The sequence below is a fragment of the Phyllobates terribilis genome, unplaced genomic scaffold (genome assembly GCF_046119375.1).
Source record: "Phyllobates terribilis strain yellow unplaced genomic scaffold, ASM4611937v1 Scaffold_2__4_contigs__length_985480577, whole genome shotgun sequence".
Lineage (NCBI taxonomy): Eukaryota > Metazoa > Chordata > Amphibia > Anura > Dendrobatidae > Phyllobates > Phyllobates terribilis.
Window position 1 is genome coordinate 536,490,163 of NW_027362762.1, and position 18,724 is coordinate 536,508,886.

Here is an 18,724-nt window from a genome sequence, read left to right on the forward strand (position 1 = left end):
TGATGCCAATACTGATTGGGTGCCGGGCTCACGTGTCACAACAACAGCACAGGAGCCCCTGGAAGAGTGAGTGCCAACATCGAGGGAACGGCGCCGGCACGGGAGGCGAGTATAGGCTTTTTATTTTATCGGGGCCAAACATTTACATCAAGAAAGGGTTGTCCTAGTAATGGACAACCCCTTTAAGGAAAAAATGTGTAAATAGGTCCTGATATATGGAGAACTCTTTGTTAAATAGTGTAAAGGTTTATTTCATACATAGGCCAACTCTGAGTTCTACAAGTAAATGCCTAATCTCTGGTTCAAGACCATATAGACCACAAAAAAAACACACAAAACACATTAAAGTAGTTTTACAGAGTTCTTATTAAACAGTATACATATACAAGTGAAAATAATTGGAAATCTATAAAAGCAGGTTATAAAGAGAAGGACATGGAACAAAAAGTACAAAGGATGATGACATTTTTTTTCTTTTGGCACCGAGTTTCCAAGTCACTTCTATTAAGGCACTTCAGATCTCCATATCATCAGTCAACTCAGTAGTTTGCAGCTTCTTGAGTGTAGATTTATCTATGTACTTGAGGAGCACAAATTGAATACAGACAGTTTATAGGTATATGTTTTGCATAGACTAAGATTTAAAGAATAGAATAGATTAAGTTGTTCTCTAGATACATTATAATAACAAATTACACATAATTATTAGGTTTAGATTTTTCCCCGATTATCTCATGTTATTCCCCAGTGTCCCAGACAGTTTATTGCAATAAACTACTCATAAGGGCATATATTCCCCACTGGGTCTGATACAAACACAAAATTACAATAACAAACCGTATAAGATAACTATAGTGTATGCATAGAATAGTACCCCGCCTGCCCTAACACCAAAAATAGCAAGTTATCTGTAAATCCTTGACACATTCATCTGCATTGTAAATCAGTTTTTTATTTTAACTCCATTGAGCTTCCAGAATTTCACACATTATTATAACCATATTTATGAGAAATAAAGTAATATTTGATCATAAATTCCACTTCCACAAATGGTCATTTCTTAAATGTTAAAAGGTTACTTAAAGGATATTAAATTGAAGGCACAGTTTTATCAAAGTTCATCTAATAATCTTAACATTTTGCCATCAAGTGCAAATATGCATTGAAACTAAGGAATGGTCACACGAGAAGGATTGAATAACCTACTCACTGTCCAGATGTGGCACAAAAAAGTTATATGATTGTCGCAAGCAGACATGGAAATACTCTTATTTCACCAAAATCTATTTTCTGTAGACCAAAATAAAGCTGGAGCATTCTCTTTATTAGAATCTAGCAATTGTTAACACTGTAGCTGAAGATTAGATTTTTTATTTCTTCTTTAAAGAAGAAGTCTCATCAAAATGTTTATTCCGTAATCTGTCCTAGTTATGTAACGGTGTGTAAGTGTATTAATATACTTACCGATTGTTCTCTGGTTTCCAGTGTCACTATGCTTCCACATGACCACTTTGTCGGCTCACACACAACGTCTACTGCATGCGGTGGTGCTGCTTCACCAGTGTAAGTGTATGAGACCAGGAAAGAGGCTCCATAGACTTACATTGGTCCACACATGAACTCCTCTGTGAGCCAGCCAGCCAGCCAGATTTCAGGTATGTAGACCAGAGTGGTGCTGGAAACCAGGGAAGTCAGCGATTGGTAAGTATTTTCATTCATTTACACATCACTAAAGCAGACTTCTTCTTTGAGGTTAAGTTCACACAAGCGTACAAAAAAAAATATCAGACTTTCATTCAGAAAAATACAGACGATCTTTTCCTCTGTATTTTTGTCCATACGACATCCATATACAATCCATATGTCATCCATATAGCATGTTTTTATATATTAGCAGTGAAGCAAATTTACAAGACCAAGTACAGTTTCCTATGGTAAGAAGTGCAATGTATCCATAAAACCTGCATGCTATACTGTTGATACGTATGACATCTGATTTTTTTTGCTCACCTATACACTTGAATAGGCAGGTTTCTCTCAAAATACAGAACAGATTAGTGCACGCTGCATTTTTTTTTCACATGGCCATTCAGATATTTGAGCTGCCCAACTGATTAACATTGGTCCAAGTGCTGTCTAGTATTTCAACGGACAGCACTCATCAAAAATACGGTTGTGTGAATGTAGCCTGAGTGTAAGAGGCATGAGTTTTGGCAAAGTAACAGATTAACTCTGTAGCTTAAGAATAAAGTCACACAATCCAAACTATTGTTCCAAAGACTGCCCATAGGTAAGTTTATGTTACAACAATGTTAAGTGTTCTCTTACATATAAGAATACCTGCCTTTTGACATACTCTGGAGAAAGATCTCTTGGCAGTGAAAAACCTCCATAACACTGATACCACAAACCTATTACCACCAATTTTGGCACGTTTAATCAGACCAATCATCTTCATCAAATTCCGAAGAGTCGTCCTCCGAGTCACTGTACTCCACTGCTATACGGCGAGATAAGATGGTAGCCACGTCATTACCTCCAACATCTCGCTTCTCATGCTCCAGCTGTTCCTCCACCTTGCGGAGCTGAAATCCTGAAGAAAAGAAAAAGAACGACATAAAACAAAAAGTCAAAACTAGTTTAAAATACAGAATTTTTAAACCAGATTTGACAGTAGACTTTTATTTCTACAAAGTGCAATCATGGGGTCTCTGCAAACAAAATAAGCCAGTGGCCACTATCCTCTTGTGCGACACAGCTCTTAGATATTAAAATTCACAACAAGTCATAAAATTATATGTAAATTTTAAGACAGTAAACCCACCCCCCTCTCCCACAGAAAAAAACACCAAAGCCCATAAACCTAAAAATAAAAATACATGCCAATAATGCAAAAGGATACCTTTACAATAAAACTTTGAATAATTCAACAAGTCTTCATTTGTTTATTTGATCTAGACTGGAGTATTGAGAAATGGCTAACACTCTTCATACAATGCAAAGCAACAAGAAACAACTGAATGCAAGAAAATAAATAATGAGGTGAACAAATACCTTGACGAATTGCAGACAGGAGATCACTCCGAACATCGCTCACTGGTGGCAGGGAAGTTTTGGGCTTGGATGGCTGAATCAGAGAATCTCCATCTTGAGGAGAAAAAAATGGAGGTGGAGGGGGGCCAAGAGGTGGTGGACCTGGCGGAGGTGGAGGTGGTGGGGGAGGAGGGGGACCTCCTGCAGGAGGAGCGGGAGGAGGAACAGGAGAGACAGCAGTATAATCTGGAGGAGGGGGAGGAGCAGGAAAACCAGGAGCAGGAGGGCACTCTGGTGGTGAGGGGGGTGGAAGGTAAGTGGTTTCTGGGAATACACTAGCAGGTGGTGGTGGTGGTGGAGGAGAAAAATTGGGTCGTCCTCCATTAGGAGGGCCAGATGGAGTTGCTAGGGGTGGTTGGATTGGGCTAACAAGACTTGACCGATTGGAGTTTCCAGGTGAACTAAAGAAGAAAATGAAAGAAGAAAAAATTGACTTATCATTAGTTTTTTTCAGCAATCTTCCTAACTACATGAAACTGTCTGATTTCTAACGATAAGCTGGGGGGCAGGAAGGGTTCAGTTGCCAGTGGGTTTACATTTCTCCGCAATGACACTGTAATACAAAGAAGTACATAGAAGAGACAGCCCTCTAAAAGGAAAGATGCAGCTTGTACGATCCACAGCTGTATTTACCACTACAGACATTGTTATGAAAAAAGTGAAAGGGAACAATGCAAATGGTGAAATTCACACTGACATCCGCAACATAAATGGATCAGGACGTACCCTAGAAGTAAGGCTGTGTCTCATTTGCTGTACAAATAATACCAGTAGGGCTTACCCATAACAACCGTGTTTTTTCCACTGCAATCAGTGTTATGGCATAACTTGTTATTTGGTGGGCATCCAACTACTGTTATCCCCCATGAACATCAGAATAAATTACCTAGATCTAGTCAAATGCTATGTCTCCTTTACAGTTTTCCCCCTAAAATCACTGCTCCATTTCATAACTTTGCTATGTACTACATTCCAGCCTTATCCATTTGGCAACCATTGATTTCCAGATCAATTGAGTGGGCTGTAGTGCTATACAATGTGATCAAACCCTCATACTGCCATGAAAAGATTTACTTTACTAGAAATCTTCAATCACAAATTTCTTGTGATGAATTGTCTCAGTTTTGTAAAATGGCAAAGGTATTGACTCCAATATTGTCATTTTCTAACATGCCTCACAGATATACCAGAAAATTACTTTTAACTTCTATGTAAATAGCCTTGAGACACATCCAAGATTACCATTATAGAATACAACACACATTTATCCTTCATTCACTTTTATATTGTATGTTATTGATCTTTCTTTCACCTAAATTCCATGGGAGGAGGAGGCAATGAGTCACCAGAAGGTAGAGTTGGACTTGGCATGTCATCACTTGGTGGTGGAGGAGGATAAAGGTTTATTTCTCCCATATCCACAGGGCTAACAGAACCATTGTGAGTTAATTGGGCCCTTAAAAATACAAAAACAGTATGTGTTAGAAATTATCTTTTTATAAAAAAAAAAAAAAAAAAGTTTTGGACCACTAGTGCATTGCACAGTCTATGATAATTTCAGTCTGGAAACTTAAATCTTGCTTTGTACAGTTCTAAATCAGGAGAACCATACCCAGGAAGTTGACTTTTTGCATCCACAAATTCTTGTCCCATCTTTAATTGCTCCCACTGATCTTTCCGTGTGCGGATCTTCCGAGGATTCACATTACCACGGTTGGGATTATCTTTCTTTTCTTTCTAAAAAAAAAAAAAAAAAATATGTAAAATGTGTTTAATGACTTGAAGGCAATTTCGGAATATATACTAACAGCGGCTAGTCGTTCAGTAATAAGCTATGCTTTCTCTTTCCCACAGCTCCCTTTCCTATTTCACTCTAAGGCCACGTTCACATTATCATTATTTTGTCATTATTTTACATCACTATTTGTAAGCCAAAACCAGGTGAGGAAAACAATCAGAGGAAAAGTATAATAGAAACACCTCACCACTTCTGCATTTGTGACTCACTCCTGGTTCTAACTTACAAATACTGATGTGAAATACTGACCAAATACTGATAGTGTGACCGTAGTCTAACATCCCTTTTTTCTTCTTTCTTTACAGTAAAACACAGAGATGGATTGTGTATGGTAGCATGTACATGAGCAGGCACATGGGAGTCAATTTTCAAATCCTTCTTCCCACAAGAAGAAATTTTAAATAGAAATGCACATAGTGTGCCAACTATATTATATAAGATCCTATATGTAAAGAGCAGCTTGCACACCATTATTTGTTCAAACTGGTATAACAAATTTCTACGGATTTAGAGAAAATATACAGTCGTTTTAACACGTTTCTAGTGAAATGTTTCACTTCTAAATGTAATATATTGGTTAGTTTTAACAATAAACACCAAGCCAGATTGCATTTGATTAGATTTAGAACACAGAAAAGATTATACATTACAATATATATTTAAACCAATGAAACACATTGAAATAAATGAAAGAGTAAACATCTATCAAATTAGCAAAAATGACATTAAAGTGTTATATGCAATAGCTTCCCTTCCAGCATAACAATCCCATCTACATTCCGGTCTCCATTGCTGTCTTGGTCTGTACCATGATAGCTTTTTAGAGCGGTGACATGAGGTCAATAGAAATCCTGTAGCTGGACGTCTGGCTCATAGCCTAATGTCGTGCACATGCCTTGTGATGGTATGTTTGGATGCTGTTTGATGCCTAAGGATTAGTATGTGACGTCCAATTTCACCTGCAGTTCAGAATCAGAATGGATAAATTGTGGAAACAGTGGTACAGCCATTTCTTCCAGTGTCCTAGGAGCTGTTTTTCAACACGACAATGCAAAGCTATGCGTTGCTCGTGTTTACTGTGAACAGTCTGTGTGACCAAAACGTAATAGTGTCCTGAGACTTGTCTGCCATTGAGCACATCTGAGCCATCATTGGTTAGCAATTGCAAAGGGAGCTGGCAGGAGTGGATCTAGACGATTAACATGTCCAACTGCATTTAGCGGCACAATATTCCTCAGACAATTATTAATAACCTCATTGTTTGCATGCCAAAGCTGTAAGTGTGGGTATTTCTGAGTGTGCCCCTCATACTTGATATTGAATAAATCGAGAAGAATATAAGAACACCTCTGTATCATGCACTGGTCCTCAGAACCTGCCCACTATTACATTAGTTCTCTCTAAAATGTTTATTTAAAAGGGTTGCTCACTTAAAAAAAAACTATGTTTAACCGCTTTCTGACGTGAGGCGTAATAACACGTACCTGTGCCCTTGGTCTTAATGACCAGGTATGTATTATTACACCTCAGTGATCACGCCCACACAGAGGCTGTGAGGGTGCGATCGCCGCCGGGTTTCAGCTGATTCTTACAGCTGACACCTAGCACTCCGTGCCAGAAGCGGTGCCCGCACCTCTCCCGGCACTTTTGCCCCCTAAATGCTGCGATCACAGCATTTAGCGAGCGAGCAGAGGGACAGAAGCAGGGCTGTGGAGTTGGTAAGCCAAACCTCCGACTCCTCAATTTCCATGACACCAACTCCACGACTCCCTCATACATGGCTCATGGTTAAGTGTTAAATTTACTGTAGGACAGATTCATCTCAGCTAAAAGTCTAGACCCTTAGATCAGGAATAGGACAGACATTTATGGGACATTTTATAACTTTCCCAAATTCTTATGAAAAAATATTCCCCACAAACTGCATTGAACTACTGTACCCAATTTATTATATATATTAGGAGATTGAGTCAGTCCATTTTATTCCGACTCCACCAAAATGGGCTCCGACTTAGACTCCACCACCCCGACTCCACAGCCCTGGACAGAAGCCCCTCTGCTCTTGGATCACAGACCACGCAACGTCATCACGGGGTTCCGATCATTGCCATGGTGACTTGATGTCGTCATGACGACATCCGGGTCACCAGGCACTAGCAAGGTAGTTTGATCATGCACAGTGCATGGTCAAACTATCTTGTGCCTGCAGGGCTGACAGCTATAAGGTATAGCTGTGATCCTGCACTGCTGTTGCTTACAGCAGCAATCAGACTGCAGAAACTGAAAGTCCCATAGTGGGACTAAGTAAAAAGAGTGAACAAAAAGTTGGAAAAATATTTTTTTAAAAAAATTACAATATGATAAAAACAAACAAACAAATAAATAATATATATATATGAAGGCCTGGATTTGGAGTCATCCCCAAAATTACAGTGGAAAAACACACTACAGGCTGATCCAACTTTGATGTAATGTCCTTCAAACAAGTCAAAATGAGGCTGAGTATTGTGTGTGGCCTCCACGTGCCTGTATGACCTCCCTACAACGCCTGGGCATGCTCCTGATGAGGTTGCGGATGGTCTCCTGTGGGATCTCTGGTGGATGGAGCGAGACATGATGTTCCAGATGTGCTCAATCCAATTCAGGTCTGGGGAACGGGCGGGCCAGTCCATAGCTTCAATGCCTTCATCTTGCAGGAACTGCTGACACACTCCAGCCACATGAGGTCTGGCATTGTCCTGCATTAGGAGGAACCCAGGGCCAACCGCACCAGCATATGGTCTCACAAGGGGTCTGAGGATCTCATCTCGGTACCTAATGGCAGTCAGGCTACCTCTGGCGAGCACATGGAGGGCTGTGCGGCCCTCCAAAGAAATGCCACCCCACACCATTACTGACCCACGGCCAAACCAGTCATGCTGAAGGATGTTGCAGGCAGCAGATCGCTCTCCACGGCGTCTCCAGACTCTGTCACGTCTGTCACATGTGCTCAATGTGAACCTGCTTTAATTTGTGAAGAGCACAGGGCGCCAGTGGCGACTTTGCCAATCCTGGTGTTCTGTGGCAAATGCCAAGCATCCTGCAAGGTGTTGGGCTGTGAGCACAACCCTCATCTGTGGACGTCGGGCCCTCAAAGCACCCTCATGGAGCTGGTTTCTAACCGTTTGTGCAGGCACATACACATTTGTGGCATGCTGGAGGTCATTTTGCATAGCTCTGGCAGTGCTCCTCCTGTTCCTCCTTGCACAAAGGCGGAGGTAGCGATCCTGCTGCTGGGTTGTTGCCCTCCTACGGCCCCCTCCACGTCTCCTGGTGTACTGGCCTGTCTCCTGGTAGCGCCTCCAGCCTGTGGAAACTACGTTGACAGACACAGCAAACCGCTCGCATTGATGTGCCATCCTGGATGAGCTGCACTACCTGAGCAACTTCTGTGGGTTGTAGAGTCCGTCTCATGCTACCACGAGTGTGAAAGCACAACCAACATTCAAAAGTGACCAAAACATCAGCCAGAAAGCATTGGTACTGAGATGTGGTCTGTGGTCCCCACCTGCAGAACCACTTCTTTATTGAGGGTGTCTTGATTGGCAATAATTTCCATCTATTGTCTATTCCATTTGCATAACAGCATGTGAAAATGGTTGTCAATCAGTGTTGCTTCCTAAGTGGACAGTTTGATTTCACAGAAGTTTGATTTACTTGGAGTTATATTCTGTTAAGTGTTCCCTTTATTTTTTTGAGCAGTGTATATGTATTCAGCAAAAAGTCGCTGGATTGCTCCGCTGACGTATTTTATATATATATTCAGTAGAAAGTCGCTGGATTGCTCTGCTGACGTATTTTATATATACACAGTACAGACCAAAAGTTTGGACATACCTTCTCATTTAAAGATGACTTTTGGTCTGTACTGTATATATAAATATATATATAAATATATATATATATATATATATATATATATACAGACCAAAAGTTTGGACACACCTTCTCATTTAAAGATTTTTCTGTATTTTCATGACTTTTGGTCTGTACTGTGTGTATATATATATATATATATATATATGTGTGTATATATATATATATATATATATATATATACGTACAGACCAAAAGTTTGGACACACCTTCTCATTTAAAGATTTTTCTGTATTTTCATGACTATGAAAATTGTACATTCACACTGAAGGCATCAAAACTATGAATTAACACATGTGGAATTATATACTTAACAAAAAAGTGTGAAACAACTGAAAATATGTCTTATATTCTAGGTTCTTCAAAGTAGCCACCTTTTGCTTTGATGACTGCTTTGTACACTCTTGGCATTCTCTTGATGAGCTTCAAGAGGTAGTCACCGGAAATGGTCTTCCAACAATCTTGAAGGAGTTCCCAGAGATGCTTAGCACTTGTTGGCCCTTTTGACTTCACTCTGCGGTCCAGCTCACCCCAAACCATCTAGATATGGTTCAGGCCTGGTGACTGCGAAGGCCAGGTCATCTGGCGTAGCACCCCATCACTCTCCTTCTTGGTCAAATAGCCCTTACACAGCCTGGAGGTGTGTTTGAGGTCACTGTCCTGTTGAAAAATAAATGATGGTCCAACTAAACGCAAACCGGATGGAATAGCATGCAGCTGCAAGATGCTGTGGTAGCCATGCTGGTTCAGTATGCCTTCAATTTTGAATAAATCAGCAACAGAGTCACCAGCAAAGCACCCCCACACCATCACACCTCCTCCTCCATGCTTCATGGTGGGAACCAGGCATGTAGAGTCCGTCCGTTCACCTTTTCTGCGTCTCACAAAGACACGGTGGTTGGAACCAAAGATCTCAAATTTGGACTCATCAGACCAAAGCACAGATTTCCACTGGTCTAATGCCCATTCCTTTTGTTCTTTAGCCCAAACAAGTCTCTTCTGCTTGTTGCCGGTCCTTAGCAATGGTTTCCTAGCAGCTATTTTACCATGAAGGCCTGCTGCACAAAGTCTCCTCTTAACAGGTGTTGTAGAGATGTGTCTGCTGCTAGAACTCTGTGTGGCATTGACCCGGTCTCTAATCTGAGCTGCTGTTAACCTGCGATTTCTGAGGCTGGTGACTCGGATAAACTTATCCTCAGAAGCAGAGGTGACTCTTGGTCTTCCTTTCCTGGGGCGGTCCTCATGTGAGCCAGTTTCTTTGTAGCGGTTGATGGTTTTTGCAACTTCACTTGGGGACACTTTCAAAGTTTCCCAATTTTTCGGACTGACTGACCTTCATTTCTTAAAGTAATGATGACCACTCGTTTTTCTTTACTTAGCTGCTTTTTACTTGCCATAATACAAATTCTAACAGTCTATTCAGTAGGCCTATCAGTTGTGTATCTACCAGACTTCTGCACAACACAACTGCTGGTCCCAACCCCATTTATAAGGCAAGAAATCCCACTTATTAAACCTGACAGGGCACACCTGTGAAGTGAAAACCATTTCCGGTGACTACCTCTTGCAGTTCATCAAGAGAATGCCAAGAGTGTGCAAAGCAGTCTTCAAAGCAAAAGGTGGCTACTTTGAAGAGCTTAGAATATAAGACATATTTTCAGTTGTTTCACACTTTTTTGTTAAGTATATAATTCAACATGTGTTAATTCATAGTTTTGATGCCTTCAGTGTGAATGTACAATTTTCATAGTCATGAAAATACAGAAAAATCTTTAAATGAGAAGGTGTGTCCAAACTTTTGGTCTGTACTGTATATATATATATATATATATATATATATACACAGTACAGACCAAAAGTCATGAAAATACAGAAAAATCTTTAAATGAGAAGGTGTGTCCAAACTTTTGGTCTGTACTGTATATATATATATATATATATATATATATATATATATATACAGTACAGACCAAAAGTTTGGACACGTCTTCTCATTTAAGGATTTTTCTGTATTTTCATGACTATGAAAATTGTACATTCACACTGAAAGCATCAAAACTATGAATTAACACATGTGGAATTATATACTTAACAAAAAAGTGTGAAACAACTGAAAATATGTCTTATATTCTAGGTTCTTCAAAGTAGCCACCTTTTGCTTTGATGACTGCTTTGCACACTCTTGGCATTCTCTTGATGAGCTTCAAGAGGTATATGTATATATGTATATATATATATATATATATATATATATATATATATATATATATATATATATATATATATATATATATACACACACATACTGTACCCATAAATAAATATTATGATATAAATGTATAGATGTAGTATCGCTCTAAACGTACTGCCCCGAAGAATAGAAGAATAAAGCAGCCTTATCAATTTTACCACCCGCGGAACGGCATATAAAAAAAAAAAAAAAAAAAAAACAATTCCTGAATTGTTGGTTTTTGTTTATTCTGTCTCCCAAAAATCAAAATAGAAAGTGATCAAGTGTCCGAAAATGGTACCAATAAAATTGTCAACTTGTCCCACAAAAAACAAGCCCTTACATGACGCCCTTACATGACTCGGAATACCGAAATATGGAAAAATTATAGCTCTCAAAATATGGCAATGCAAAATCTAGTCTTTGCAAAGAAAAAAACATTTTTAGTGTGTAGCAGCTGCCAAATCTGAAAACCCGATATAAATCTGGTATTGCTGTAATCGCACTGACCCGAAGAATAAAGTCGTCTAATCCTTTATACCGCATGAGAAAAGGCGTAAAAAATAAATGAAACCAATTCTTCACCTGCTGCTGATTTGTTAATTCTGCCTCTCAAAGATTGCAGTAAGGCTTGGCTCACATTTATCCTGCGCTCTGCGCTGAGCGCTTACACCGGGGTTCCCGTGTAAATCTCTGAAAATACATGATTCAGAAGAAACCCCCAGCGGAAGATTCCCTGTAATGACACAGATGGAGGCACCGTGGACACCGTCTGGCCTGTGATCCCACGGTGTCCATCTTTTCATTAGGCGTGCATAAAAATGCTGTAAGCCACAGTTTTGTGAACCTCTGAAAAAAAGGACACCGCTAAACAGAAGCCAGACAGAGTCCAGAGTAACTCTGCTGCCTCATTATAGTTATTGGATAACTCTGGGGTTTCATCTGAACTATGTCTCTTGGAGATTTGAATGGAAACCCCGATATCAGTGCTCAGTGTAGAGCACAAGATAAATGGGAACATTTTACATAACATTTTCGATCACAATAAAAGCTTCGACTCAATCCACAAAAAAAGCAAGTCCCCACTCAGGTCCGTCATCTGTTAATGGAAATATAGGGAGCTTCCTTCTGAGCTTTGCACTGTGCCTCAAAAGTAGTTTTCGACCATATATGGAGTATCAGCGTACTCAGGAGAAATTGCACAACAAAATTTGGGGTCCATTTTCTCCTGCTATCCTTGTGAAAATTAAACTATTGGGGGTTAAAGCAACATTTTTGTGGGAAAAATATATTTTTTTCCTTTTTACAGATCCACTTTGTAAAATGCTGTGAAGCACCTGTGGGTTCAAGGTGCTCACCACACATCTAAATAAATTCCTTGAGGGGTCTAGTTTCCAAAATCGGGTCACTTGTGGGGGGTTTCCACTGTTTAGGCACATTAGGGTCACTCCAAACGCGATATGACACCCGCAGACCATTCCATCAAAGTCTGCGTTCCAAAATGTCTCTCCTTCCTTTCTGATCCCTGCTGTGTGCCCAAACAATAGTTTTTCCCCACATATGGGGTATCTGCGTGCTCAGAAGGAATAGCAAAACAAATTTTGGGGTCCACTTTCTCCTGTTACTCTTGTGAAAATAATTTTTTGGGCTAAAATACCACACATCTAAATAAATTCTTTCGAGGGGTCTAGTTTCCAAAAAGGGGGCACTTGTTGGGCATTTCCATTGTTTAGGCACATCATGGACATTACACCCGCAGACCATTCCACATCAAAGTCTGCATTCCAAAACATTACTCCTTCCCTTCCGAGCCGTGACGTGCGGCCAAACAGTAGTTTTCTCCCACATATGGGGTATCAGCGTACTCAGGAAAAATTGCACAACAACTTTTGGGGTCCAGTTCTCCCGTTACCCTTGTGAAAATAAAAAAAAATGGGGCTAAAAGATAATTTCTGAGCATTTTTTTACGTTATAAAACTTTTGTGAAACACTTGGGGGCTCAAAGTGCTCACCATACATCTAGCTAAGCTCCTTAAGGGGTCTAGTTTCCAAAATGGGGTCACTTGTGGGGGGTTTTCCCCCACATATGGGGTATCGGCATGCTCAGGAGAAATTGCACAACAAATTTGGGGGTCCACTTTTTCCTGTTAACCTTGCGAAAATAAAAAAAATTGGTTCTAAAGTAAAATTTTTGTGAAAAAAAAGTTAAATGTTCACTGTTTTCTTACACATCCCAAAAATTTCTATGAAGCACCTGAAGGGTTAATAAACTTCTTGAATGAGGTTTTGAGCACCTTGAGGGGTGCAGTTTTTAGAATGGTGTCACTTTTGGGTATTTTCTGTCATAAAGGCCCCTCAAAGTCACTTCAAATGTGATGTGGTCCCTAAAAAAAGGGTTTTGTAAATTTTGTTGTAAAAATGAGAAATCGCTGGTCAACTTTTAACCCTTATAACTTCCTAACAAAAAAAATGTTGGTTCCAAAATTGTGCTGATGTAAAGTAGACATGTGGGAAATGTTATTTATTAACTATTTTGTGTGACATATCTCTCTGATTTAAGGGCAATGAAATTCAAAGTTTGAAAATTGCTAAATTTTTTCCAAATTTCAGATTTTTTCACAAAGTAACACCAGTCAGATCAAATAAATTTTACTACTATCATGAAGTACAATATGTCACGAAAAAAAACAAACTCAAAATCACTGGGATCCGTTGAAGCGTTCTAGAGTAATTACCTCATAAAGTGACAGTGGTCAGAATTGTAAAAATTGGCCTGGTCATTAACGTGCAAACAGCCTTTGGGGGAAAAGGGGTTAAATGGGTTCTAATATAAATCCACACAACTTACATTATCATTTACAAAAGGCCCTCTGATCTTCAGATATCAACAATTGTCTCGGCAGGTCCATTTCCAGTTTGTGTTTGACAAAGGAGAGCGTTTCCCATGTCGGCACTTGGCCAGTTCGGTATGTGAAGAAGCTGGATGACTGGTTCATTAGCAAAGCAGTCCCCTTCTTCACCATGGGCAATGCATATAGAGAGGAGTACTGCTGCTAATATCTGAAGATGGGGGAACCTTGGTAACAACTACATTAGTAAGATATGTGGTTTTATATTTAAAAGACAAGTAAAGATGATTTTTTGGAAGTGGACAACAAATATCCATATGCTTTATCATGGTACTTCCATTTGCATGTACCACCTCTATAAGCCTGCCAGGATATATGAAGCCAAATGCAGCTTTCCTTGGCAATGACAGCCGATTTACTGGAGTTTGGAGAAACTGGACCCAAAGATATTGTTTGAAAAAAAAAAAAAGAGTCGTCCTTTAAGCTACTTGGTTTTACCACCATTCACTTGAATTCTGCTCCCGGCTGTAAGTATGGGGCGCTTGCGCAGTATGACATGGCCTATCAGCAAAACTTGTAGCGCTGGGAGCCGCGCATGCGCTGTAATGAGTGGCTCCCAGCGAGTGCGCCGTGATGCTGTGTAGTTATGGCCACACACAGTGAAGATGGGAACCACACAGCTTCACTGCGCACTCGGGGGGCGCTGCTCGTCAAAGCGCTTGGCGGCTCCCAGTGCTACAAGCTTTGCTGGCTGGCCATGTCATACTGCGCAAGCACCCCATACTTAAGGCCGAGAGCAGAATTCAAATGTGTCGGCGGCGCCAGCCCTGACTGAATGTGAGGATCACACCCCTATGACTAAACAAGCAGGTAGGATATAACTATATAAAGTGCTATATACTCAAGATATTAGTGCCAATTTAAATGAAAAGAGTGTGTCAGTGATGCACATTGCATCACTAACAACGCAATGGGGGCAGTTTACATAGTAGGCAGGACATGACAGGTTCACTTTAAACAATAACATGTGACTACCAAGATATTTCTCCAACGTGTTGACAGTGAAAAATTTGAGAATAGCATTACTGAAAATGTGACAGCTCCTCACCCTATGTTTCCGCTTTTCTTTCATGATATCCTTGGTGTCTTGCAACATCTTCTCCCTCCATAGGTCAAAGAAATATGAGGGGTCAGTGTAAAATTTCAATGCCTCCTTCCCATCGTCCCTGAGAAAAATGAAGCAATGTTTAAAGAAAAGGCACATATTTTGGAAGAGGAGTTTTAGTTTTTTTTTTTAAAACACTTACTTACCTGTAGGGAGAAAGGATGTTGAGTGGTGGTGGCATGTCACATGTGATATATGTTTCCAAGACAGGAATAGATAGAGAGTCACGTGCAAACAGTTGCTGATCTTGCAAGGTATTACTGTGGAATGCTTTTCTTGTGTTTATACCCTGTAAAGACACTGCAGGAGAAAAAAAGAAAATTTTAATAGCCATTTTAAATATAAGATTTTATCAAACACGGGGGAGTACTGGTATACTATGTATTTTAAACTAGGTATCAACATAACTACCCATGAAGATACTAAAAGTGTAAGGATTACTGGTAAGAGGAATACAGCTTTCACATTGCAGCCCCTTATATTCGCCATGTGATGGCTTTTTAAACTACTTGCCTTCTTCTTCTTTAGGATCCAGCTGGGTCACTTTGACCTGTAGCTTCTCGACTCTCTCACCTAGCGTTCCTACACGCTGCGCAAACAGACTCGCCTCAGTGAACAACTCTCCAAATATGTCCTCAGCATAACGGCCTGCAAGAAAAAAGAAATGAATCAGGTTTGCAAAAATATAAAAGACATTTAAAGTAACCAAATCAAGCAATGAAAGATAAATGTGGCACAAAGGTATGGAACATCTTGGTATGCTTCTATTACAGATTTAACTTTCCTTGTATAAATAGTTCTGCTCCAAGAGGAAGTTCTCAAAGAGGAAGCTCTGCTCTGCTTACATCTTGTAAGGCATATAATGGACCTCACCCTTCAGGCAGGCATCTGAGCCAAGAGTTCTGCTTTAACTGTTGTATTTTACACTGCAGTTACAAAATCACAATTTTTACAATGCAACATTGCTCTTAAAAAAAGCAAAAATGCAATCCCCCTGTTACTTACTAAGGCTTCCTAGCTGGCGAATGACATTAGATAGTGAAATGTTTGTCATACATTCCAATTCACTGCGGACATTGGGCAGCTTTTGCCGGCACACATGGCGCGGCTCAATGCAGCGGGCAACCAGCGGCATTCTGGTAAAATAAAGAAAGAGACACCAATTAGTGCACTGGTCTATTATACTTTCTACTTCAACAACATTCATTCAGAAACTTTCCAAATATCATAACATAACGTCAATCAGGAAGATAACTTAATATTAAGAATGAACTAATGGCACAATAATAACCTTAGTCACGGGTACTGTCTATGATACACTTTTCGATAGTCTATCCATGATGATTCATAAGTAAAGTACTTCTCCATTTCCATAGCTCAGCATAAAGTCTGTGAATATCCTGATATACATGCACACTAGTAACTACAAGGGTTTATACATCAAGTTCTTCCCCAGGGCTTTAACCTAATAAAGCATAGTTGTGTATATACAGAAACATTCTTTAGATGCAGCTCACTATATGTCAGATAGGTTGAAATAAAAGGAGTGATGAAGCTGTAGCCAGCACTAGCACGCACTTGTACAAATGGACTGAGTGATTAGCCGGAGGTCTCCTTGGTAACAAACATTCTGCGCAAACTTGTGGAATCACACATGAGGTGTGATGATTATAATTAACCATTATTATACCGCAGACCAGCGCTTTACAATCCCTGCCCTCCCTGGGGTTCACCATGAAAGTGCAATCCAATCTGCAGGCACCAGGCTATAGAGAAGGAGGAGCTGAGCAAAGTGATATATGGGAGAAAGGATTCAGTATAACCTGTTTTCATCACTTATTCCTTTGCTCTTTCCAGGATATTCAGCCCAGCGGGGGGTCCCATCAGTGACTGAAAGCTACACTGTATGCACTCTTAGGCTGGGGTAACAAGACAGTATAAAAAATCATTCAGATTTCTATCCAGAGAAGTGGGGCGATTTTTTTCTCACTTGTCATCTGTGTACAATCCTTTTTTTACAGCAGGCGCTATTAATCATTTACAGGACCATTTACAGTTTCCTATGTTACAGAGTTGCAGTGTATACATAAAAATCACATGCTATACTGTGGCTCCATAGGGCATCCGATTTTTTTATCACACCCACAGACTTGAATGGGTGAGTCTCATTTGATTTTCGGAGAACTGTGCACACTGCGATTTTTTTCACAAGCAGATTTAAGTCAGTGAAAAAAATCGTTCATCTGCACTGCCCCATTGAATAACATTAGTCTGAGTGCGGTCAGTTTTTTTTAACAGATAGCAATTGGACCAAAAATATAGTCGTGTGCTTAAGACCTTACACAAACAATGCTGTCAGTCACTGATAGGACTGTTCACTGGAAAAAAAATCCCAGCGACAACAAAGGTTTAAGTGATTAAAACACCTATTATACTGAATCTTTTCTCACAAATACCGGTATATATTAGTCCGCTCCCTCTATTCTATAACATGGGGCCTGCAGATTGGACTGCATCTTCATTGTGACAAGTTCAATTTAAGTGCCACAAAAGACAAATATTACTGGAATTCAAATAACTAAAAATATTGTCCTTTAATGGTTTACTACCAAAAAATAAAATCGTAGTGTAGGATATGACTAGCATGATGTCATACTGTAGTGTGGGTTCCACCTCCAGAAATGGCCACATCTAATGGATACATATAAACTATATTCACATAAAGATGGAAGTGCTTAAAAAGTACCGTACTTCCAGTGAAAATAAGGACCACAGCTCTCTTAGATCCTGATGTAGAAAACCATGTGGAGACTTCCAAGGAAAGCTCAGTCGTGTGCGCACCTCTCCTTAATCAGTTTTCCACAATTATTTTTGTTCCCTTATTTGCCAGCTCTAACATAACAGTAGAAAAACCTTTCCTTATCCACCACAGGTCCAGCACTGTCTCCACTCCTGCCACTGGTATACACTGACAGGTGATGTCACAGAGCAAAGCGGTCTTGAGCCGACTACCGCAGCATCACTGCTGAGCCCACTGATTGTCAGCACTGGTCAAATGCGCTGTATTTGTGACAATACTACTGCCCGTCAACAAGGGCCAACTATATAGGCAGTAAGGATCGCTGGAACTGTGGTGGGCGAGTAGAGCTTTTTTTATTATTATTTTTACAGTGGTCAAGCCAGGTAACAAAAAATCATTACCTAAATGAACCATTTACGTGTTACAGGAAGTTGCGGTATTGCAAATACAGTTGAAGCTACAGCATGGTCATTGCCAATACTTCTACAAGCCTGTCAGCTCACATTACTATCAGTTTGCTCTAGTGGTTGCTAAACAAATAGAAAAAAAATGTCTGATTGAAATTTTTTTTTACCACATTGCTGCCACTCTTTTTAGCCTTAGGCCTCATACAGACATACAGTACAGACCAAAAGTTTGGACACACCTTCTCATTTAAAGATTTTTCTGTATTTTCATGATTATGAAAATTGTACATTCATACTGAAGGCATCAAAACTATGAATTAACACATGTTGAATTATATACTTAACAAAAAAGTGTGAAACAACTGAAAATATGTCTTATATTCTAGGTTCTTCAAAGTAGCCACCTTTTGCTTTGATGACTGCTTTGCACACTCCTGGCATTCTCTTGATGAGCTTCAAGAGGTAGT

General features: G+C 39.9%; 1 protein-coding gene across 1 annotated transcript in view; it reads right to left on the bottom strand.

The window, feature by feature from the left end:
* Positions 1–348: 348 nt before the first annotated feature.
* WASF2 (WASP family member 2) overlaps positions 349–18,724 on the bottom strand; it is a 49,327-nt gene continuing 30,951 nt past the window's right edge. The window contains exons 2-9 of the mRNA XM_073666194.1: positions 16,056–16,186; positions 15,564–15,698; positions 15,197–15,350; positions 14,994–15,111; positions 4,706–4,830; positions 4,406–4,549; positions 3,055–3,494; positions 349–2,593 (exon numbers count right to left, since the gene is read on the bottom strand). Coding sequence (XP_073522295.1) covers positions 2,436–2,593; positions 3,055–3,494; positions 4,406–4,549; positions 4,706–4,830; positions 14,994–15,111; positions 15,197–15,350; positions 15,564–15,698; positions 16,056–16,185 — 1,404 coding nt within the window. The 5' untranslated portion in view covers position 16,186 and the 3' untranslated portion in view covers positions 349–2,435. The remainder of the gene's footprint in view (positions 2,594–3,054; positions 3,495–4,405; positions 4,550–4,705; positions 4,831–14,993; positions 15,112–15,196; positions 15,351–15,563; positions 15,699–16,055; positions 16,187–18,724) is intronic.